A 21,845-nucleotide genomic window follows, 5' to 3' on the forward strand; every position below is an offset into this window, starting at 1 on the left:
ATTTAGTAGCTTAGTAATAAACACTTCAAGTGGTGGTTCTAAAGTGTTTGATCCATTATCTCTCTTTAATTTAGCTGGGATAATGAATCCATCCAGCTTGCACAGAGTTGGATCCCACGAGAAACAGGTATCACAGTCTGTTTTTTATGCTGTTATGTGGTTCTTAATGTCATATTCTACAGTAACAGGGTTGTGGGTTTTTTTTTTCCTGTGTGCACAGTAATCTTTGCATCAGATGTGAGAATAAATTTTGACAAATTTAGGAACTGCATGACTGCAACTGTGATATCAAAAACCATCATCACAACTAATCCAGGTAAGAGCTGTTGAAATATCACTCCAGTATTAACAATTATTATGGGCTAGAATGTAGGATTGGATCTACTGGAGGTCTGATGACTTTTGCCTGCTTGCTTTGAGAAGCCCTCTGTTTGTTCTCTGTTACCAGTGACTTTTGACTTCCACACTCTTAATTTTCCATTTATTTTTTTCTTGTTTTATCTAAGCAGCCTTCTCATATTCCATATAGGACTAAAATTTCAAGTAAAAAAAGCCAAAAGCACCTCTTGGATATCCAGTTCCAGGAGACAAGGTGTTGGTGCTAACTGAATAAGGCCACACCTTAAATACTGGGTTCAGCGTTGGGCCCCTCACTCCAAGAAGGACACTGAGGGGCTGGAACAGATTCAGAGAAGGACAGTGGAGTTGGTGCAGTGTCTAGAGAACAGGTCTGGTGAGGAAAAGCTGAAGAAACTGATTGTTTAGTCTGGAGAAGAGGAGGCTGATGGGAGACCACCTGAAAGGGAGGTTAGATTGAGGACAGTGTTCACCTCTTCTCCCAAGTAACTAATGACAGGACAAGAGGAAATGGTCTCAAGCTGTACCAGGAGAGGTTTAGGTTGGAGATCAGGAACAATTTATTCTCTGCAAGAGTGGCTAGGCATTGGAACAGGCTGCTCAGGGAGGTGGTGGAGTCACCATGCCTGGAGCTGTTCAAGAAAGGTGTGGCCATGGCACTTTGGGACATGGTTTGATGGCCATGGTGGTGTGGGGCTGACGGTTGGACTCAACGATCTTGGAAGGCTTTTCCAACCAAAATAATTCTATGATCCTATCTAATAATGCTGTTGTATTTCTGTGCTGCAGGGAGTAATAACTTTTTTTTAAATGCACTCTTCAGAAACAGCAGAAGCAAATGTTCTGTTCAGCTTCATAAAAGACAGTGCTTTCTCAGGAGCTCTGCATGACAGAATGGATGAGCAGTCAAAAGATTCCATTAACTGTAAGCATGGATCCAAACATCCTGACCTTATCTGTACTTTCACAGTGCAGCTGAAATATCAAGTTCTTGCTCTGTACATTCACAAAACCAAAACCCGAGTCTTGCCTAGATGAATGTTTGAATTGTTCTTACTGGGACTATCCCTTATCACTTCAAGGTTGGTGACTCTGCCAGTTGCAGCCTGTCTGGCATATTTTTTCTGTCTTGAAGAAGAACTAAAAATGGAGAGGGGAAATTTTTGTCCCAATGCATTTTTGGGGGTATACAAAGTCCTCCCTTGACTCCCTTTTTTGCTTTATTTCTTGCCCCTGGATGACAAACTTGTTTCAAAAGGAAAGCACGAGGGGGCTTTTCTGATTGTTTTAGATCAAACCCTCTCCTTTTGATTCCCTTAATATCTCTCTTTGTTGCTCCTCTACATTGCTTCTTTCTCAGACACATTTAATGTGCCCTTTAAACTTTTTAGTGGAGACTATAGTTGATGTTTACACTGTGGAACAGCTGAAGGAGAAAGCTTTACAGAGTGATGGGAAACTGGAACCAGTCTATGGCATTATTTATGGCTACATTTCCACCCTGGACATTGATGATAATGCATCTAAAGTTATTCGTAACAGATGGTAAGCAACTGCCTGGTTTACATTTGTATTATGCAGTGCTTGTGCCTCTTCTCCTGACCCAAATTAGATAGAATAATATTTTAGTTCAGTTCCAGACAAGGAATAAAACTCCTCTGGAGAATCAGAATCACAGAATTGCCAGGGCTGAAAGTGACCTCAAGGACCATCTATCTCCAAACCCCCTGTCATAAGCAGGGATGCCTCACACTAGATCAGATTGCTTAGAGACCCATCCAGCCTGGCCTTAAAGACCTCCAGGGAGGGGGCTTCCATCACCTCCCTGGGCAACCTGTTCCTGTGTCTTACCACCCTCATGGTGAAGAGCTTCTTCCTAACATCCAATCTGAATGCCATGTGGTTTCCTACTGTCTAGACTTAGAATCATAGAATGGTTTGGGTTATCACAGAATACTAGGTTGGAAGGAACCCCAAAGATCATTTGGTCCAACCTTTCTAGGTGATAGTATAGTTGAAATTATCTGTCCCAGCTGAGCCTTAAAACTGTCCAGTGTAGGGGAATCCACTGCTTCCCTTGGGGGATTATGGGTTATAAGGGACCTTAAAGATCATCTCGTCCAATAGCCCTGCCATAGGCAGGGACACCTCCTACTGGCCCAGATCATTCAAGGCCACATCCATCTCAGCTTTTAACACTTACAGGGTTGAACTCTTGAATTCCAGAAGCTGCAAGGAAAAGCAGTAAGCTTTATGAAGGACTTGCTCTTCTGATTCCAGAGGAGAGCAGGAGAGAGAAGCCATTTCATCTCATACAGCCTTAAGAGCTTAGAAGATGAAAAAAAACCAACCAAAAAAAAGCCTCTTGGGAAACCTTAGCCTAGCAAAGAGTTTCCAAGCAGGAGGAACTGCAGAGCAGCATTAATTCTCTCCTGCTGTTTCAGCTCAATTTGCCGCTTCATCGTGAGCGAAGTGTCCAACACCTGCACTTTCTGCAGCGATGTCTCTTCAGATTCCAAGTCAACATTTACAAGCTTTGACATCTTCGTGGATGTGACAGATCACACAGGCACTCTTTTCTCCTGTTACCTGTCTGACTGCATCGCTGAGGAAACATTAGGCTGCACAGTGAGTAGAAATGAACTGGGGGTTATTTGATTTGAGCTGTGAAGCCTGAGGAAAATGATCAGTAAATATGTGTTCATGTATATATATAGGTAGATATGTGTGTATATATATGTATATGTATGTGTGTATATATATATGTATATGTGTATATATATATGGTGAGACACTGGAACAGGTTGCCTAGGGAGGCTGTGGATGGCCTCTCCCTGAAGGTGCTTAAGGCCAGGCTGGATGGACCCTTGAGGAACCTGGTCTAGTAGGAGTAGTCTCTTCCCATAGCAAAGGGGTTGCTTTAGGGTACTTTCTAACCCAAACCGTTCTAGGAATGAGTCTATGGAATGTTCTGGGGTTTGTTTTCCTGTGTACACCAGTTAAAAGAAATGTGTACCTCTGGTAAAAGGTTCTCCAGTCAAAAGTTAGAAGTCAGTAATTGCTAATAAGAAGAAACCTGTTTAATGCAAAAGTAAAGCCCCTATTCAGGCCACCACTTCATTTTAACTAATTCCCACCTCTGAGAACACATTTGGAATTCCTTATCTTTGATTTTCAAATGCTCTTTAATTTATTCTGATAAGCCTGACTTTCTCAGTACACAGATCACACCAAACACCAACTCTAAGCAGTAAAATACAGATCTGAAACTTCTGAAAATATGTAAGATGCTTTTCTCATCACCATTTTGTTGTGGAGATGCTCCAATTACAGGCTGAAGGACTCTCTGTGATGTTATTAACAGGTCCATGAATTCCTGGCCCTAGCAGAAGACAAGAAGACTGCACTGAAATGGCAGCTTCTTTTGGAGCGCAGCAAGATTTATTTTAAGGTATCTGAGGGTCATTAAGCCCAGGGCTGTTTCTTGTTCAGTAGTGTGTTTGTACTTGTTGATTCTGCTGAACTCTTAAGAATAAGGATTAGTTTTTGTACATATTCTGAATCACAGTACTGTTTTAGAGGTAAAAAACACTGACTTAACTGTTAAACCAATGCTACTAAGTCTGCTGCTAAACCATGGCCCTCTGCACCAAATCTACCTGAACGGTGGTTGTGGCCAGGAGGAGGTTGCTGTCTTCTCTCAGGTGGCCAGCACCAGAACGAGAGGACACAGCCTCAAGCTACGCCAGGGGAGATTTAGGCTGGAGGTGAGGAGAAAGTTCTTCACTGAGAGAGTCATTGGACACTGGAATGGGCTGCCTGGGGAGGTGGTGGAGTCGCTGTCCCTGGGGCTGTTCAAAGCAAGATTGGACGTGGCACTTGGTGCCATGCTCTAGCCTTGAGCTCTGTGGTAAAGGGTTGGACTTGATGATCTGTGAGGTCTCTTCCAATCCTAATAATACTGTGATGATGTGAAATCTCCATGGCTTTGAAACCCCTCCAGGGATGGGGACTCTGCTATTATCTTGGGCAGCCCAGTTCCAGGGCTTGACAACCCTTTTGGGGAAGAAAGAGATTTAGACTAGAGAGAAGGAAGAGATTCTCTTATCCCAAAGGTGGTGAGACACTGTTCTAGCTTGTCCAGAGAGATAGTAGATGCCCCATCCCTGGAACCACTCCAGGTCAGATTGTTTGGGGTTGTGAGCAACCTGATCTAGTTGGTGATGACCCTGCTGACTGCAGGGGTGTTGGAATAGGTGGCATTGAAAGCTCCCTTTCCACCCAAACCAGCCTGTAATTCTATAAAATAAGGTAAAGTTTGTATAACCCAAGCTTGCAGCGATGCATGCTGTGTGAGATTTGAGGAGAATACATTTCCAAGTGCTATGCAGCACTGAAAAACAAAACCCCTCCAATATTTCCACAGGTTACTATGGCACCCAGCTGGAGAACTGGGATGAAAGTGAATGTTCTTTCATGCAAACTGGCAGACCCTAGAGAGGCAAGTCAGAGCTTGCTGGGAAAAGAGACTGGAAACAAGAGATGGCATCATTAGCAACAAAACAGCTAAGGAAGGAGTTCACTTACTGCCTTCTTAGAGGTGGAAGGCTGCTGGTCTGTTTTGCTAACTATATTCTGATGGTAAGGAAAGAATTGTGCTTTACTGGTGCCTGTGGGGGACCTTCTGTGTTCATCTTCCAGGTAATTGTGCTTTAAAAAGTGTTGTGGTACCACAGCTTAAGATGAACTGAATTCAGCCCTTTACACGAGAGGTGGAAGCTTTATTCACTCAGTTTAGAATGCATTCTAAGCAATCAGAAATAACTAATGGTACCACAAGTGTTCAGTTTCTGCGGGTTGTAATCACTTTTGTTGCTACTTTTGTGTTAATTAAAAAGCAAACAGTAATAAAAGCCCATTTTGAAACACTGCCTGGGTTTGTGATGCACCTTGTGAGCCCAAATGTGGAAGTTCTGGCAGTTGCACAGGTTTGGAAGTACCTGTGATGTTTGCAAGGCTGCTTTTCTTCAGAGCAGAGTGAGTCTGATTAGAGCAGGGTAATAAGTTACTAGGGATCTCTGACATGCAATCAAGCAAAGACTACAGGTGGCAGAGAAGAAAGGACTCTTCCTCACCAAGATAGCTGTTCTCAGCTGAACATAAAGAACTCAGGTATGCATGTTTTGCCTTCCTCCAGGTCTATTTCCTGGGGTTTAAATAATTTTTGTTCTTTCAATCTCTTTCTATATTTTTTCCTATTTGCTGTTTTTTTGTGTGTTTTTCTGCAGCTGATTGTCTTGCTCTGTTTTCATATCTTTCCCATCAATCTCTCTCCATTGCTCCTTTTCCCTTCCCTTTGGGAGGGCAGAGGGTTTTGTGGAGGGCAGTCATCTAGAGGTTGGCCCTGCCCTGCCCCTTGATGCTGGTGTCTTTGCTATATCCACCAGTCCTCACCCTCTGAGCATATTGGGAGCAGACCTCTTTCAAATGGTGGGAAGATACTGCACTCCTGTTGCAAACTACTTATTCAGATGGAACACCCTGAAGAACTCTGAGCATCACACTGGTACGCACTTGCCAATTAAAACAATGTGGCAGAGAGAAAACAACTACAGAAACAGGGAGTTTTTGCAAGCAGCCCCACCCAACATCACATCCCTTTGCTCCATGTGAGTGAAAACAAGGGGCATCTGAGCTTGGGCACAACTGAGTCGCAGCAGCTCAAAGAGCAGATTCCCCACTGACAGAGGTGGGCTTAAGCCAAGAAGTATTTTGATTCCTAGGAGCCTGTAGCTCTTGAGCCACCCTTTAAGTGACACCTGAATTGTTCCCTTGGCATTTAGACCTCATCATCCAGAGAACTTCTACACATGCTTTAAGCCATTTGCTTAAGTCTAAGTACAGTGAAATGAAATGTTGGTTAAAAGCCTCCTTTTCTTCTACAACATGTTTGCTCTGCAACTTGAGTAGAGCAGATTTAAACTGGAGATTAGAAAGAAATTCTTTCCAGTGAGGCTGGTGAGACATTAGAACAGGTTGCCCACACATGTCCCCTCTTTGGAGGTGTTCAAAGCTAGGCTGGATGATGCCTGGTCTAGTGGGAGGTGTCCCTGCCCTTAGCATGGCAGTTGGCATTTGATGATCTTCAAGCTCCCTTCTAACCCAACCTATGTCTATGTTCTGCTTTCCTTTTTAGTGTGTGATTCACAGTGCCCTGAACAATGCAGCTCCTTCACAGAGGTGCTTCTCTGGGCTCCAGCAATTTCAGAATCACAGAACTCAAACCCAGACTGTTCCTGATGGTTATGAAGAGCTGCTTCCAAGAAATGGAAACATTTAACTTGGGAGCTCGCATGTACGTAGGAAAAAAATCCATCTGGTTTGGTTAGAATTAGTCAGTTCTGAGCAACCTTTGAAAAGGGGAAGTTTTGATGTTGGGTTTTAATGTTTTTAATTATATTTTACAACTTGCTCTGTCACTCCTTCAAATTGAAAGAGAACTTGCTGTCGTGCAAAGTGGCGGAGAGGGTTTGATCAGCTGGAGTCTGGCAAGGGGCAGAGTCACACTGCGTGGCTGTTAGCAGCTGGAAATGGTTTTAAACCCCAACTGCTGCCCTGCATATTGCTGCAGTCAGATTTCTATTAGGTATATATTTAAATCGGTGAAGGTAAAGATGAGCTTACCAAGGAGCTTCTTGGCTCTTGATCTTTTGTATGACTCCTCCACCCACCCTGGGTAGCCTGTTCCAGTCCCTGATCACTCTTGCAGAAAAGAAATCGTTTCTGATCTCCAACCTAAACCTCCCCGGCACAATTTCAGGCCATCTCCTCTCCTCCTATCACCTGGCTCCAACCTCCTTTCAGGGAGTCGTAGAGAGAAATGAGGTCTCTCATCAGTCTTCTCCACACTAAACAGCTCTAGGACCCTCAGCTGCTTCTCGCTAGTCCTGTTCTCCAGACCCTTCACCAGCCTTGTTGCCCTTCTCTGGACCTACTCCAGCTTCTCAGTGTCCTTGGAGTGAGAGGCCCAAAACTGAACACAGTATTTAAGGTATGGTCTCACCAGTGCCCAGTACAGGGGCATGATTTCTTCCCTACTCCTGCAGATTCAGTCCAGGATGCTGTTGGCCTTCCTGGCAACCTGAGAACACTGCTGGCTTGTGTTCATACAGCTGTTGACCACCACCCCCAGGTCCTTTTCTGCTGGGCAGCTTCCAGCCACTCTGCCCCAAGCCTAGAGTGCTCATGGGGTTACTGTGTTCCAAGAGCAGGACCCAGGCCTCAGCCTTGTTGAACCTCATAAAATTGGCCTTGGCACACTAATCCAGCCTGGCCAGATCTCTAATATTTGTATTGTGGAATACCCCAAAGTGAGTTCTTTCTGAAGGTGATTTATTGTTACATAGACACCTTTTTTCATAGCATGGGTGAGCTTCAGCTCATACAGCACCATTTTAATTAGTTTATACTTTTTATTACAAGGCAATACACTGGTAAAGCTCAGAGCATCAGAAGAATGCACACGGTGAGAATCAGCCCATGTCCCTCCCCAGCTGTCCAGGACACTTCTCATCAACAGTCCCAAGGTATGGTTTGAGTATTAGCTATCTGCCCCACGCTGGGCTGGACCCTAGGTTCCTGAACATAGAGGAGGACGAAGTCTCCATGAAGGCTCAAAGTCCTTTGGAGTTCATGGGTTGTGTGTCTTGTGGCACACAACTGTTCAAGGTACAGGACAAGCTTCTGTGTCTGTCCACTAGATGCTTCCAGGAGAGCCTCTTCCCATGCAGACAGTCCTGGTTAGGATCTGCGCATTTGCTGAGCCACCTTGAACCTCATGGAGAGGACATCGCTGATCCCAGCCTCTATCTCATCGTTGGCCTCCACGGACCCAACCCCTTTGGGAGACCCTGTCAGAATCAAGTCTCCTTCTTCCAGGGTGACTATTTCACTGATGTAGCTGATCAGATAAGGGATGGAGAAGATCATGGAGGAGGTCTCCCCTTCCTGCCTCAGCTTCCCATTCACCTTGAGCCAGATCTTCAGCTTGTGAGGGTCTGGGATCTTCTCCTTGGGCACAAAGTCACTGACTGGGCACGACGAACTGAAACCTTTGGCCAAGGTCCAGGGCAGACCTTTCTTCTTACACTCCTCCTGCGTGTCCCTGGCCGTCATGTCCAAGCAGAGAGCGTAACCTGCCACGTGCTCCATGGCAGCCTCCTGGGGCACAGCCTGGGCCCTCTTACCGATCACCACTCCCAGCTCCACCTCGTGATGCAGCTTGGAGCTGTAGTAGGGCCGGACGATGGGCGACCCTTCCCTCACGTAGGCCGAGGAAGGCTTGAGGAAGAAGAGGGGCTCCCGGGGCAGGGCGCTCCCCATCTCCTTGGCGTGCTCCGCGTAGTTGCGCCCGACGCAGACGATGTTCTTGCCCCACTCCCAGAAGCGGGACAGCGATTTGGAGGAGGCCATGGTGGCGGCCTGGCTCCTGCACTCCCGGGGATGGACCGCGGCTGCCCTTGGGCCGTCCTCGCCGGGCCCGGAGCCGCGTTACTACCGCTTCTCCTCCTCCTCAACCGCGCTAGCAAATCACTCGGCCCCGGCGCGCCGGGAGGCAGAGGGAAGTGAGGAAGGAAGGGGCCGGGCGGGCTCAGCACCGCCCCCGCCGCACGCCGGGCCGGGGCCAGGCCGGGGCCGCTGCCCGCCTCCCCGGGGCAGGGAGCAAAGGTAACCGGGCCGGGCCTTGGGCACCGGGCGGGGCGCGCCGCACCATGCTCGGCGGGGGCTGGCGGAGCCTCGGCACCGCCCTGGTGGCCCTGGGAGCTGGGGCCTTGTTGCGAGCCGGTACGTGGGAAGGCGGGCGGCACTGGGGATGTGCCCCGGGTAGGGCCCGATGAGCCGGGCAGCGCCTGCTCCGCGGCCAGCCTGGGGCGGGGGGGCAGTCCCGGTGCAGCGGGGCTGGCAGCTGTGCAATGACTCCCTGGCAGCCGGCGCCGGCTGGAGGGCGTTTGCGGTGCCCCGCTGTGCGGCTGGGACCGGGCGGGTATGCTGTGCCATGGGGACTGGGCGTGCAACGCGTCCGCTCGGCTGGCACCGGGCCTGCCATGCCCCCCGTGCAGCTGGCACCGGGGACTGGGCATGTGATGCCCCCCGTGCAGCTGGCACCGAGACCGGGCACGCTGTGCCTCTTGTCCCGTGTAACTGGACCCCTTAAGGAGCTGGGAGTTGCAGGGCCCTGGGGCTGGCAGCTCGCAAGTTTGACGGTGGATTTTATTCTCTTCTGGTTTCCCGGCTCAGGGGTGTGCCCAGGTTTTTGAGCTGACTCACAGCCCCAAGTAGGTCAGTATCTGCTCAGCTGGCGCTTGTCTTTCTGTCTCAGTGGCATTTTGCATCCATAACCTGCCTGAGAGGCTCCTGTGGAGTTTTTGGGCTGGCACTGATTATTGCTCTGGGAGGAGGGCTTAGGGGGCAGAGGCTGCCATTTAAACTGCGTTTGATGGCTGTTAGGATGTACTAGCAATGCAAGCGAAAAGACAAGGCTAACACTGTCCAAGCTTTGCATTTACATTCAGGGCCTGCATTCTGAAAGCATCTTGAGCTAGACATTGGGCTTTAGCTTTGCAGCCTTTTGGGGACGCCTTGCTAGGGGCCTTTTGCATCACTCCAGCTGTAAACCTGGCTGTAAAGAGTGAGAATCCTTTGGAGTTAACTGCCAGACCCTGGTGCTGTCTGGGGAGCACATCAGACAGAGGAAGCAGGAGTTTCTGACGTCCCTGGAGACATTCAAGGTCAGACTTGATGTGGCTGTCGGCAGCCTGTTTTAATAGGAGGTGACCCTGCTGACTGCAGGGTTTTGCACAAGATGATCCTTGAGGGTCCCTTCCAACCTGATGCAGTCTGTGAGTAAATCCCCAGCTTGCAGGGTGGGTGCGTGCCCTGCCCACACTGGCTGTAGCCTCTGGCAGCCTGTGCCAGGCTGGCAACCTGAATTATAGAATTGTTTCAGTTGGAGAAGGCCTCTAAGATCGAGTCCAGCCACGTCATCGAGCAGGACTTGCTCTGGGTTAGGGGACCAACTCCCTTGGTGTTGTGTGAAGCCACAGACTTGCTGGGTCTCCAAAAAACATCTGCGTGTGCTCTGTTTCTCCTTCTGAGGCAACGCAGGGATGTTCTTCTGGCTGTAGTTTTTGAGTGACAGCCATGTCTGAAGTAGGAATTTTCCACCCTTTTATGTAATGGAGTAAACCAAAACGCTGTGGAGAGCATGTCTAAAGGAACCTGCGTTGGAAAGCTGTACTGCTGCCTGCTCTCCTTCCCTCTGCAGCGCATCTGCCTTGATGTGATGACATGAACACTTCCCATCTGCAAACCCTTCCCTCTTGGCAGCTCCTCCTGCACCAAACACCCATTCTAGAGAGCTGAGCCGTGCGCTGTTCTGCTCTCCTCGGTCTTCTCTGCTGCAGGAGAGACTCGGTACAGAACTGAGTGGCTGGGCATTCATTTTGGGGCAGAGCTGCACGCATTAGAGCCATCCTGAAATGCTCTGTTGGTGGTGGGCCAGGGCAGGGGTTGCATACAGTTTGGAGAGCTTCCTGCCGCAGAAGTGGGGTTGAAAACATCCTTTTCATCAGAGCGTGTCTGGTCTGCTGGCTGAGCAGGCAGCTGGAATGATGTGGGAGTTGATAGTCCTGGATGTTTCTCGTCCCTTTCTCATTGTAGAAAACGTTTCCTTATGCGGTGGAGCTTGTTTGTTTGTTTTGCAAGAGTAGTGAATTAAGCATGCAAAGAGATGCTGGAATCCTGGCCAGGGTTAGAAGTGGTTTGTAAAAAGAAAGCATTTGAAGCATGTGAATAATTCCTTTGACTCCAAGCGAAGGTTGTGCTTTATGTTGTTTGTGGGCTTGGTTTTGTTCCCCAGTTAGCATCCAGTGTGCAAACACACGCACAGTATATATAGCTGTGGCATCTGATGGCACCCAGCAGTGCTTTGTGTTGAGAAACAGTTAAAAAGCACTTAATATTTTATCCCCCCACCCCCAATCCAACAGTAGTAAGGGGATTTTGTTGCTTTATTCTATTGTTGAAAAGCCTCTTCTGCTCCAGAGGAACCCTCACCAGGTATGGATGCTTTGCACAGCGCTGCATGCCCTCATCAAATATCCAGTGCATGCCTACCCTGTCCTGTCTTGGGAGTTTCCTTGCAGCACAGTGCTCCATTTTGCTGCCATCTCCCATTCTCAGCTCTTTCATAAGCAAGTGAGATGCTAAGAGGCAGAAGGGGAAGAAGTTATGGATCAGACAGTTGTACCAGAGGTGCTTTACAGCTCCATGCCCCACTCCCAACTGGGATCTGGGTTTGGCAGCAGCCCTGCTGGCCCTGTTGATGTGTGGAGCTGTGGCAGGGCTGGGTTCTGAGCAGCTCCATGCCACAGTCCCAGCTGGGATCTAGGTTTGGCAGCTCTGGGTTTGGCACTGCCTGTTAATGTGTGGAGCTGCAGGGAGGCTGTCAGCATTGGCTGCAGTCAAGCTGTGGGGCCTCTGCTTTCTAGAGCAGGCTCTTATCAGGGGCAGGCAAATGTTTTGAAAGAGTGGGGCAGATTGATTAGGAGTGTGGTAACCCCTCCCTTTGGCACTGGTGGAGGTGACTAAGCACCAAGGGTTGGAGCTTTGGGGGCAGAGTCAGCAGTGCAAAATGAAAGAGCAGCTGAGCTGACACAGCTCAGAGCAAAGCAGTCACCTTCAGTGGCGTGCAAAGGCCTTGGGGTTAAACCCAGCTCATTTCTGACCTGCAGAGACCTCTGTGTAAGGACCCAGGCCTGCGTGGCAGGGCTCTGGCAGTGGAAGCCCTTGTCCTCTTCCTTTAGGGCCTGATTGCTTCTTTACCACTTGTGTATCCAAGTTGAACAGTGGAGCCCAGGTTATTTACATCTGCAGATAGATTTGCCTTTTGTATCTGACTAAACATTGAACCAAAAGCAAACAGGGAGGCACTGCTGTTGCGTCAGGGTGGCCTCTGAGCAGCAAATCTGCTTGTTATGTGTGCCTGGTACATGGCCAGGTGAGGAGCTGAGCCTGTCTTCTCTCCATGCAGGATGTGATAGTCCCAAGTAACCATCCAGGTGCTTGTGTTGTAGCAGTGGGGTTCTTTTTCTGTATTTTTTAACATTTCCCCCCTTCTTTTTTACCTTGTTGCTGCAATGTGGCCTTTGGTGCTTTTTTTTTAGCGTAGTCACTGTCCCAGGCTGACCTTTGTCCAGCTGTTCCCTCTCTGTTCTGCTTTCCTATCCTTGAAATCCTCTCTCCAGCCGAAGTACAGTGGTTTCCCTGCATGAGCACACCTCTGTGAGCAGCGTCCTGTCCCTCTTTGGTGCATCTGTAGGACACGAGGAGCCTCCCACACCGTGGGGCAGGTGACACAGCCAGACACTAAGGCTTTGTCCTGTCGTGGCCTCTTTTCTTCCTCTGAAGGCAGCAGGCTGGGCTGTCCATACCCTTCCTTCTTTGGGGCTGTGGGCTGAGAGACTGCTGTTCTCTGTCTTATTTGTTCCCCTCCCTGGGCTAACCTATTTTGGGATCCTCAGGTCCTGGGCAGCTCCGAGCTTTCTTCTTGCACACGGAGCACGAGCAGAGGAAGTCACACACGGTGACGCAAGCCGACATGAAGGTGGAACTGCTGCCAGCCCTCACGGACAACTACATGTACCTCCTCATCGATGAGGAGACCAAGGAGGCTGCCATAGTTGACCCTGTGCAGCCCCAGAAGGTAATGCTTTCTCTTGCCCTCAGAAGCAGGGCACTCTCTGCTGTGGCTTGGGGAGCTCTTTGCAGGTTGCTGCATCCACAAGAGAATGAGTGTCGGGCTGACTCAGACGTGGGGGAGTCAGCATACAGTAGCTCTGCATAAGCAGGGCCAGGGCTTCACAGGCAGTCTGCTGGTGGGCTCAGGTAGCTGATCCCTGCCTCTCTGTGGTTGTTGACCTGATTTGGGGTTTTGCCCTTAGTTTGATGTAGTGCAGAAAAGGAAATGGGACTGAGGGCTTAGCTGGCAGAGACCTCGCGTCCTGATCTGTCAGTGCAGCTCAGAGGGGGCTGAGCTGCCTTGTATTGTTGCTGGGGTGGCTTTCAAACCCTGGAGCAGTTGTGTCCAGGTGAGACCAGGCACTAGGTGTACTCTGAAGTCATTTTATATGAGTTGTGATGTCTTTGCTGTGCCCTGTGCCTGCAGGTTTTGGATGCAGCCAAAAAGCATGGCGTGAAGCTGACCACTGTCCTGACCACTCATCATCACTGGTAACTATTTGCTGTAGTGTGATCCCTCTGCATAAACACCAGCAGTGGAGAAGTGTTGCTTTTCTAGATCAAGTTGATCTTCTCTAAGCAGGAGCTTAAGTGTCAAGAGAAGGATCAGAGCTCAGGAAGCTCTAATCAAGTAAGCCCTTGAGTTTACTGTGACCAGATGGGTTGTTTAGGCTGCCAACTCTGTGTGTCAGCACCTTTAACCTTTAAAACACTGCTGTCTCCCAGGTGGCCAGTGAAAGGGGTGTGTGAGAAGGTAGCTGTGAGGCATGGGAGGGAGCCTCTTCACTCTGAGGTGTCAGGGCATGCCTGTGGTGTGCTACTCATGTGGGGATTTTACCTCTGTGTCAGATTAACTCTGCCAGGGATATGAAGCTGAGTGTTTTGCTTCAGCAGTTTTGCAGTGCTGAACCTGAGTAACCTCAGGTCAGAGTGGAGCCATCTGAGATTGGAATAGAGCCACCTCTGTGGCTCGTTCAAGGCAAGGTTGGATGTGGCACTTGGGTTCAAGGCAAGGTTGGATGTGGCACTTGGTGCCATGGTCTAGCCTTGGGCACTGTGGTAAAGGGTTGGACTTGATGATCTGTGAGGTCTCTTCCAACCTTGGTGATACTGTGATACTGTGATACTGTGAACCAGCTCTGACCGGGCAGGACCAGAGCATGAGCGAATGCTGAGCTGTTTGGACATGTGTGCCTGCTCCGTGCTGTCCTGTGGGCCACTGAATTGCATCTCTCCCAGTTACTCATCTCTCTTCCTGCCCTGGTTACTGCAAGGTTGACTGCGAGCCCCTAAGGCTGATGTTTCCCAGCTAGGTAAGAACTTTTAGGGGGGTTGTTCTGCTTTCTCACTGCCCTGGAGAAGTGAGAATCATGGAATTATTTCAGTTGTAAAAGGCCTTTAAGATTGCCAAGTCCAGCCATTACCTAACTGCTGCTAAACCATGTCCCTCAGCACCACATCTCTGCGTCTTTCAAACGCCTCCAAGGATGGGGATTCACACACCTCCCTTTGGTATGAAGCCAGTGCTAGTACTGGCAGAGCAGCTGACTAGAAATGATCACCTGGAGGTCACCACTGCAAAATGAACCATGATATATTTGTCTTCATCCCTGCCCAAACTGCTTTTTCTGACCTGCCAGGGACCATGCTGGAGGAAACGAGAAGCTTGTGAAGATGGAGACAGGGCTGCGTGTGTATGGAGGAGACAGCAGAGTCGGAGCACTGACACAGAAAGTGTCCCACCTTACTTCACTCAAGGTAAAGGGAGTGAGATGCAGGATTTGGTCTCTGTGTCACAGCTTCAGTGCTGGGCTAGTGTGGTCCAATCTGAGTTCATACTGTGGTCAAAGCTCTTACTGTTTAACCTCTCTTGGATGTAGTTGGTAGTCAAAGTGGAGCTTTCTCCCTTTTCCAGCCCTCTGGACCATAACCCCTCTGCTTGTTTTGGCTGGTGAGAACGTTGGCATGGCTCAGCTGTGGGGTGTGCTGGGTGTCCATGTGCTTCTTGACAGCTGCTTTAACTGGGGTGGTCAGCACTAACGTGTGAGACGACAGGGCTTGTGCTCTGCTTGGAGCTTAGCTATCACTGAGCAGCTGCAAGTGGTCCTCTGAGCCAAGGCTGGAGTACAGGGTGAGGAGAACATGGGCCAGCCCTAGCTTGCTGCCTTGCTTTCCCAGAGCATAAGCAGCCAGCCTTGTTGGATCCTAGCTGTGTGTGTACAGATGATCTGGCAGATGACCTCAACTGTGCAGGCTGGCTTGGAAGTCACTTGCTGGGCTGGTAGTGCACCTTTGGTGGGGGAGCTGTGAGGGCAGCAGCAAAGAAGGGAGCACAGAAACACAGAGGAAGGTGTGCAAATCAGGCCTGGCTGGGAAAACATCCCCTTGGCTTCACGGACATGTTGAATCCTTCCCCTTTGGTGAGCGCTATCCGCTTTTCCCTACAGCTTCATGTTGTTGTTGTTGTTGTTGTTGTTCTTTGGAGCTTTTTCCACTTGATTAACTTTGTTTGGAATTTCTGTGCTGCTCTGGATCTGTTCGCACTTTGCTGCCAGCCAGGCACCGAGTCACTCCTCACGTAAATGAAAGAATCTGGCAGTTCTCTTTGTCACAGCACCTGCTAGGAGGAAGCAACTCCCTTCCAAGTCCCTGCCATGAAAACCTCTCTTGCTGGAGTCTCCCAGGAGCAGAGCTGATGTTTCCTGGCCAGCTGTGTGAGAATTTGCCTGTGGGACTTGTAGGCCGTTGTAAGAGTCGCGATTCTTTTCTAACCGTAGCAATGCAAGCAAACAGTAGCTTAAGCTCCAGTCTTCTGCCTTCTTCTCAGGTGGGATCTCTTAATGTGAAATGCCTCAGTACGCCGTGTCACACCTCTGGACACATCTGTTATTATGTGACTAAGCCAAATAGCTCCGAGCCACCTGCAGTTTTTACAGGTGAGGAGTTGGGAGGTTGCATTGCCGGCAGTCCGCGTTGCAAAGAGCTGAGCTCCCCCTCTGCCTCTGTGCTCCTGACTCTGGATGTGCATAGGATATGCATAGAGTTGTGTCAGCTGCAAAAGACCTCCAAGATCATCCAGTCCAACTGTCAACCAAACACCACCATGGCCAATAAACCATGTCCCCAGGTGCTATGGCCACGCATTTCTTGAACACCTCCAGGGATGGTGACTCCACCAGCTCCCTGGGCAGCCTGTTCGTGTGCCTGACCACTTTACAGCAAAGGCATTTTTCCCAATCTCCAACCTACACCTCCCTTGGCACAATTTCAGGCCATTTCCTCTCATTCCATCACCTGATATTAGGGACAAGAGACCAGCCCTCACCTGGATCCAACCTCCTTTCAGGGAGTTGTGGAGAGCAATGAAATCTCCCTTCAGCCTCCTTATCTCCAGACTAAACAATCCCAGTCCCCTCAGCTGGAGAACATAAGACTGTGTGCATCATCCCTTACTGCCTGTGCTTGACTTCCACCTCTTGCCCCCTTACTAAGTGGTAATCATAGAATCAGCAGATGGAGAGAGGGGATTCTGCCACTCTGCTCTGGTGAGACCTCACTCGCAGTACTGCTTCCAGCTCTAGGTTCCCCAGCACAAGAGGGACATGGACCCACTCAAGTGGGTTCAAAGGAAGACCACCAAGATGATCACCTCTCCTGTAAGGGCAGGCTGAAAGAATTTGGGTTGTTCAGCCTGGGGAATGCTCCAGGGAGACTTTAAAATTACATTTCAGTATCTGATGGGGACCTACAGGAAGACTGGTAAGGGACTGTATAGTGACAGGACAGGGGGTAGTGGTTTGAAACTAAAGCAGGGCATATCTTAGGTTGGACATCAGGAAGAAGTTCTTTGCAGTGAGAGTGTTGAATCCCCATCCCTGGAGTCATTCTAGGTGTGACTTGATGTGGTTCTTGGCAGCCTCTAGTTGGAGGTGTCCATGCTGACTGCAGGGAGGTTGGACACGATGACCTTTGAGGGTCCCTTCCAACCTGATGCAGTCTGTGTGAATCAGGATGGTAGGGGTTGGAAGGGCCCTCTGGAGATCCTCTAGTCCAAGCCCTGTGCCAAACACTGATTTGTAGGTGAAACCCCTCTGGGTTTATAAACCATTGCTGGACACCCTGCAAGCAATATCAAGAGCAAGCCCTGGAGGAGTCCAACGTCTAGCATTTCCTTCCTTCAGACAACACCTGTTGGTTTATTATCTCAGGCCAAGACGTGGCTGATTCCAAACCCTGTTGGTGTTCCATGTTCTGTAACAAAGCTGAGAAAACCCTGAGAAAACGAGAGTGAGAGAGGGCTGCTGCTCCTCCTCTGCTAGCCTGCTTCTGGATCCTGTTTTGGAGAGTAGGGCTCACCCTTCCTCGAACCTGCAGCCAGCCTCCCCAGGCTGTCCTTCCTCTCCCAAAGGGCATTCTCCAGAGCTTGCACCCACTGCTGCATGGAAGAAGTAATGGCTCAAGCCAGAGGGAGAAAAAATGCAACTCATCTTTGTGCATCTTCATAGCAAAGAGGACAAGAGCTCCTTGACTGCTCTAGAAAGGACAAGAGGGGACAACAATGGCAGAACTGAAGCCTCAGGGAACCTGTGCTCACACTTTGGTGTGAGGAACCTTGTCTGGTCCTGACACTGTGTCTCTGTCTCCCTTGCAGGTGACACCCTGTTTGTGGCTGGCTGTGGGAAGTTCTTTGAGGGGACTCCAGAGGAAATGTACAGAGCATTGATTGAGATCCTGGGCAGCTTGGACCCCCAGACGGTATGGACCTGTCCTTTAGTGTGGCAATCAGCCAGGAACTCCTGCACACAGCAAAGAGCCTGCTCTTCAGAGACAGACTTTCTCAGGAGTTGAACGAATGAATCCCCACCTTGGGAGTTGTCTTTGTTGAATGTCTGGAGTCTTCTGGGAAGGACATACCCCAGAATGTTGGTGCTTGGTGGGGAGACAGCAGCTGCTTATTAAAACAAGAGCTAGTGAGGTGGGGTGCCTGAACTCTTCCACAGACTTGCCACAAAACTGGCAGGTAGTGCTGGCTGATAACTCCTGGCACCACTTCCGTGCCTGCCTCCAGTGGAGGCTGTTGCATGTTCTGGAGAGTTAGCTGTGCTGTACCTACTCTGCCTAACACTGCTGGTGGTACCTTGCTCTCCACCTCTGTACCTGCTGTCACTCCTTTCTCTTCCCAGAGGGTTTACTGTGGCCATGAGTACACCATCAACAATCTCAAGTTTGCTCGACATGTTGAACCCAATAATGCTGCTGTTCAGGAAAAGCTTGCTTGGGCCAAGGTAAGCTGGATCATCCCTTGACTTGCTGCTTTCGTGGAGGCAGAGGAGAAAAGACAACGCTGGGGAGATGGAGGGGCTAAGGGAAAGGGAGTTAAGAGCCCCTTATGTGTGTTGTGCCTCCAGAGGGGTGTTGTGTTGGGGAACAGAGTTTGCATGAGGCCCAGAGAAGACGGTTTGCTGTCTGGTGGAAGCTTCTTGGTGTAATAACAGGCTGGTGCCCATATCTGTCAGGGAGAGTCAGCTTCATCCCAAGTGTCTGTGTGTGTCTGTCTAGCTGTGCATGGCCCTGGCCAGAGGAGCAGCAGGGCCTGTTGTGACAGGACAAGGGGAGGTGGTTTAAATTGAAAGAGGGAGATTCAAAATGGAGAGAGGGAAGAAATACTTTATACTGAGAGTGGTGAGACACTGACCCAGGCTGCCCAGAGATGCCTCATCCCAGGTCAGGTTGTCTGGGGCTCTGAGCAACCTGCTGCTCCAGTTGCAGATGTCCCTGCTGACTGCAGCAGGCTTGGACTAGGTAAGCTTTGAAAGGTCCCTTCCCACCCAAACCAGTCTGGGATTCTGTGATTCTCAGACAGTTAGATGTAGCAGTAACTCTGCATGGTTCATGTCCAGAACATTCACTGGAACATCCCTCACTGAGCAGAGACCTCTCCTTTGTCACAGGCCAAGTATGACAGCGGGGAGCCAACCATACCCTCCACCATTGAAGAGGAGTTCACCTACAACCCCTTCATGCGAGTGAGGTATGGGGCAGACGTGGGTGTGGGAGTGCTCCTTGTGCTTGAAGGGAAAGAGGTGTGGAAAGGAGTTCTGTATAGAAAAGACCCTCCTTTCTTGCATGGTCCTGGTTTGATGCTCTCAATACCCTCCTTAAAACACCCTCTCCATTCTGGCAGAAGCTTGCTGCAGTGAAGTGTGAAGGGTTGCAGTGAGCGTCCCTGGCTCAGGAGACAGGAGATATTTTGCTGTGTTACTTGGGTTCCTTCACCAAGCAGGGTTTGGCAGATGGGCTCAGCAGAAGGTGTCATGCAAGAGGCACGAGAGTGTTCTTCTGGCCAAGAAGTATTTCAGCCAAGGTTGCTGATAAGGCAGTGCCAAAGTCCTTGATCTTTGAGTGCCACATTTCCTCTTGATGCAGGCAAAACCTGATAGTGGTAACACCATCTTGGAGCTTTGATCTTGCAGCCTTGGTGTTCCCCTCTGGCAGGGAGAAGACAGTTCAGGAGCACGCTGGGCAGACCGACCCCATTCGAACCATGGGGGCCATCCGCAAGGAGAAGGACAACTTCCGAGTCCCCAAGGACTGAGCACTCTGCCTGGGTCACTTTGGTGTCACTTCAGGTGTCCATTAGACTCTTCAGATGTTTTAGCAGTTGAACCTTCTATTGTGGGTGAGATGTTCAGTCTTCTTTAGGTTTTGATTTTGATTAAGGATAAACCCCAAAGCACTTTGCCCTTGTTGAGATGTCATCCAGCATATTTATGTCCTGATGAAGAGTATTTATCCTCCTGCTGCTGGCTCTCCAGCTGTCCCATGCAGCTTGGCTCACAGGTGTTGGTACGTGGCTCAGGGCCTGGGATGGGGAAGGGTCAAACCTTTGGGTCTAGGAAAAAGCTCCTCTTTTTGTGGGAGGCAGATGTGAAGGGAGATGGTGGTACTGATTTGTCTTCATGTTAAACAGAGACAGAAACAGCAACTGCATCTGCAGCCGAAGGTTTGACTTCTCCATGCTGCTGCCTGAGTCTATTGCTTCTGGCTCCACTAAAACCAGTTCTCAGTGACAGACCCACTCTGCCACCACCAGCTCAAGGCTGGCTTTGTGCAATATGCAGGGTGGTCTGGCTCTGGGAACAGCACATGGGAGCTGCTCAGCTTTCCTCTTCTCTCCAGCTTGTGGGCTGCAGTGGCTCCTCCAGGCACTATGCTGGCTTGGAGACCACCCTGCTGCTTATCCCCTCCTGCTCTTCGCTGAAGTCTGTCTGCATGGACCTGCTCATTGCTCCTCAGTGTCACCTATGTGTTACTGGGATCAGTGCCACCCAAATGGAGAAGACATTTCCCTACTGCTTCAAAACCCCAAGAAGAGCTTCTCTAGTGCCTCACTGCATGAGATTCTCCAGCAGATGCCTCTCTGCCCATAGCCAGCATGACTGCTTTGTACCTTTCTGTGAGTAAAGTGGCAAATGAGCATTTCTTAGCTGAGTGCTGCTCCTCAGTGATGGGACAGCTGAGGTGGAGAGCACTGGCAGGAGCCTCCATCTCCTGGGCCTGAGTGACAGCAGACACTGGGGTTCATCACCCACTCTGCAGCCTGCTCCAGAGAGATCCCAGAGGTGACATTATATATAGTACAGTGTATGTAAGGTTGGACTCAATGATATTAAAGGTCTCTTCTATCCAAAATGATTCTGTAGTGAGGGTGTCCATATATTAACAGACAAAGCAGGGCTCAGATCACTGGATTGGAGATTAAGAACAATTTCTTTGCTGCAGGAGTGGTCAGGTGTTGAAACTGGCTGCCCAGAGATGTGGCAAAATCACCGTCCCTGGAAGTGTTGAAATGTGTGCACAGGGCACTTTGGGCCATGCTTTAATGGCCATGATGGCATTGGGTTAGTGCTTGAACTTAATGATCTCAGAGGTCTCTTCTCCCACTGGAACAGTTTATGATTCTCTGTTGGTGAGTGACACCACGATGGAGCCTGTAACCACCTGAGTGTCACCGGTGTGGCTTTGATCTGCTGTTCCAGCTACCGTGCTGGCTGGCAGGGTGTTGGGCAGGACCTGGGGTAGCACCAGCCCTTTATTTGCTTTAACAAAATACATTTGCTGTAGTTTGGGAAGAAAAGTGGTACCTGAAACCTTTCTGCCTCCTCTGCTTCAGTGCTGTGCTGCTTCAGGGGCGCCTGCCTCTCTTTGACAGGGGAGCAAATAGACAGCTGCAAAGCCAGTGGTGGTGGGGAAGAGGAGGGGGCTTTGTCTTACAAGATTCTTTATCTCCTTAAAGATGTCTTTATCTCATGCATTGGCTTTGTGTGTTTATTTACTACTAGTGATTGGAGTCAACCAGCTGGAAGAGTCTTTCTGCCTGATCCTGGGGAGGAGGTGGTGGCATTTTGAGTTTCTCTGGGGCTTTATTCCAAGTTCTTTTTGAAGAGGACCAGAGAATGTCCAGCACTTTTCTCCTCCTTGCAACCTCACAAGTGGTGTTTAGGGGACAATGGCCAACCCTGAAATGAAGCTGGAGAGGGAGCTGTGGTGTGGACCTGCTTATGCCCCACACCTTTGGTGCTTTTTGGGCTTGCATGGTTTGGGGGCTGTCCCTGGAGTTCTGGTCCTCCCAGGAGCTCGCTTGTCTGTGCCAGCTTGTGTCGCCAGAGTGAGTGTCGCTTCAGGAGCAA

At 49.7% G+C, this 21,845-nt stretch overlaps 3 protein-coding genes across 10 annotated transcripts in view; 2 read left to right on the forward strand and 1 right to left on the reverse strand.

Annotated features, from left to right (window-relative positions):
* The window catches only part of MEIOB (meiosis specific with OB-fold), a 39,471-nt gene extending 34,184 nt beyond the window's left edge, over positions 1-5,287 (forward strand). For all 5 annotated transcript variants that reach the window (XM_064152696.1, XM_064152698.1, XM_064152700.1 and 2 more), the window contains 7 exons: positions 75-127; positions 221-316; positions 1,181-1,282; positions 1,749-1,902; positions 2,802-2,985; positions 3,722-3,808; positions 4,784-5,287. In XM_064152696.1, coding sequence (XP_064008766.1) covers positions 75-127; positions 221-316; positions 1,181-1,282; positions 1,749-1,902; positions 2,802-2,985; positions 3,722-3,808; positions 4,784-4,912 — 805 coding nt within the window. In that variant the 3' untranslated portion in view covers positions 4,913-5,287. The remainder of the gene's footprint in view (positions 1-74; positions 128-220; positions 317-1,180; positions 1,283-1,748; positions 1,903-2,801; positions 2,986-3,721; positions 3,809-4,783) is intronic.
* Positions 5,288-7,732: 2,445 nt separating this feature from the next.
* FAHD1 (fumarylacetoacetate hydrolase domain containing 1) lies at positions 7,733-8,968 on the reverse strand. The gene has a single exon (XM_064153510.1). It carries the CDS (start codon positions 8,827-8,829, stop codon positions 8,158-8,160), a length of 672 nt encoding a protein of 223 aa, XP_064009580.1. The 5' UTR covers positions 8,830-8,968; the 3' UTR covers positions 7,733-8,157.
* A 33-nt stretch (positions 8,969-9,001) lies between these two features.
* Positions 9,002-21,465, forward strand: HAGH (hydroxyacylglutathione hydrolase). Of its 4 annotated transcripts, none has more exons than XM_064153507.1 (10): positions 9,024-9,084; positions 9,655-9,696; positions 12,939-13,120; positions 13,583-13,647; positions 14,796-14,913; positions 15,983-16,091; positions 17,807-17,910; positions 18,339-18,440; positions 19,107-19,186; positions 19,651-21,465. In XM_064153507.1, the coding sequence occupies exons 3-10, from the start codon at positions 13,016-13,018 to the stop codon at positions 19,748-19,750; spliced, it is 783 nt and encodes a 260-aa protein (XP_064009577.1). In that variant the 5' UTR covers positions 9,024-9,084; positions 9,655-9,696; positions 12,939-13,015; the 3' UTR covers positions 19,751-21,465. The 4 variants fall into 4 exon arrangements, with proteins under 4 accessions (XP_064009579.1, XP_064009577.1, XP_064009576.1 ...); XM_064153508.1 differs by lacking the exon at positions 9,024-9,084 and adding an exon at positions 9,150-9,201; XM_064153509.1 differs by lacking the exon at positions 9,655-9,696 and having other exon boundaries at positions 9,002-9,084.
* The last annotated feature ends 380 nt before the right edge of the window (positions 21,466-21,845 follow it).

Source organism: Pogoniulus pusillus, chromosome 13 (genome assembly GCF_015220805.1).
Source record: "Pogoniulus pusillus isolate bPogPus1 chromosome 13, bPogPus1.pri, whole genome shotgun sequence".
Taxonomy (NCBI): domain Eukaryota; kingdom Metazoa; phylum Chordata; class Aves; order Piciformes; family Lybiidae; genus Pogoniulus; species Pogoniulus pusillus.

Coding starts and splice junctions, on each gene's coding strand:
- FAHD1 (XM_064153510.1), bottom strand. CDS start 8,829: ATGGCCTCCTCCAAATCGCTGTCCCGCTTCTGGGAGTGGGGCAAGAAC.
- HAGH (XM_064153506.1), top strand. CDS start 9,129: ATGCTCGGCGGGGGCTGGCGGAGCCTCGGCACCGCCCTGGTGGCCCTG. Junction 16,092..17,806: donor GCCACCTGCAGTTTTTACAG/GTGAGGAGTTGG, acceptor TCTCCCTTGCAG/GTGACACCCTGTTTGTGGCT. Junction 18,441..19,106: donor AAAAGCTTGCTTGGGCCAAG/GTAAGCTGGATC, acceptor CCTTTGTCACAG/GCCAAGTATGACAGCGGGGA.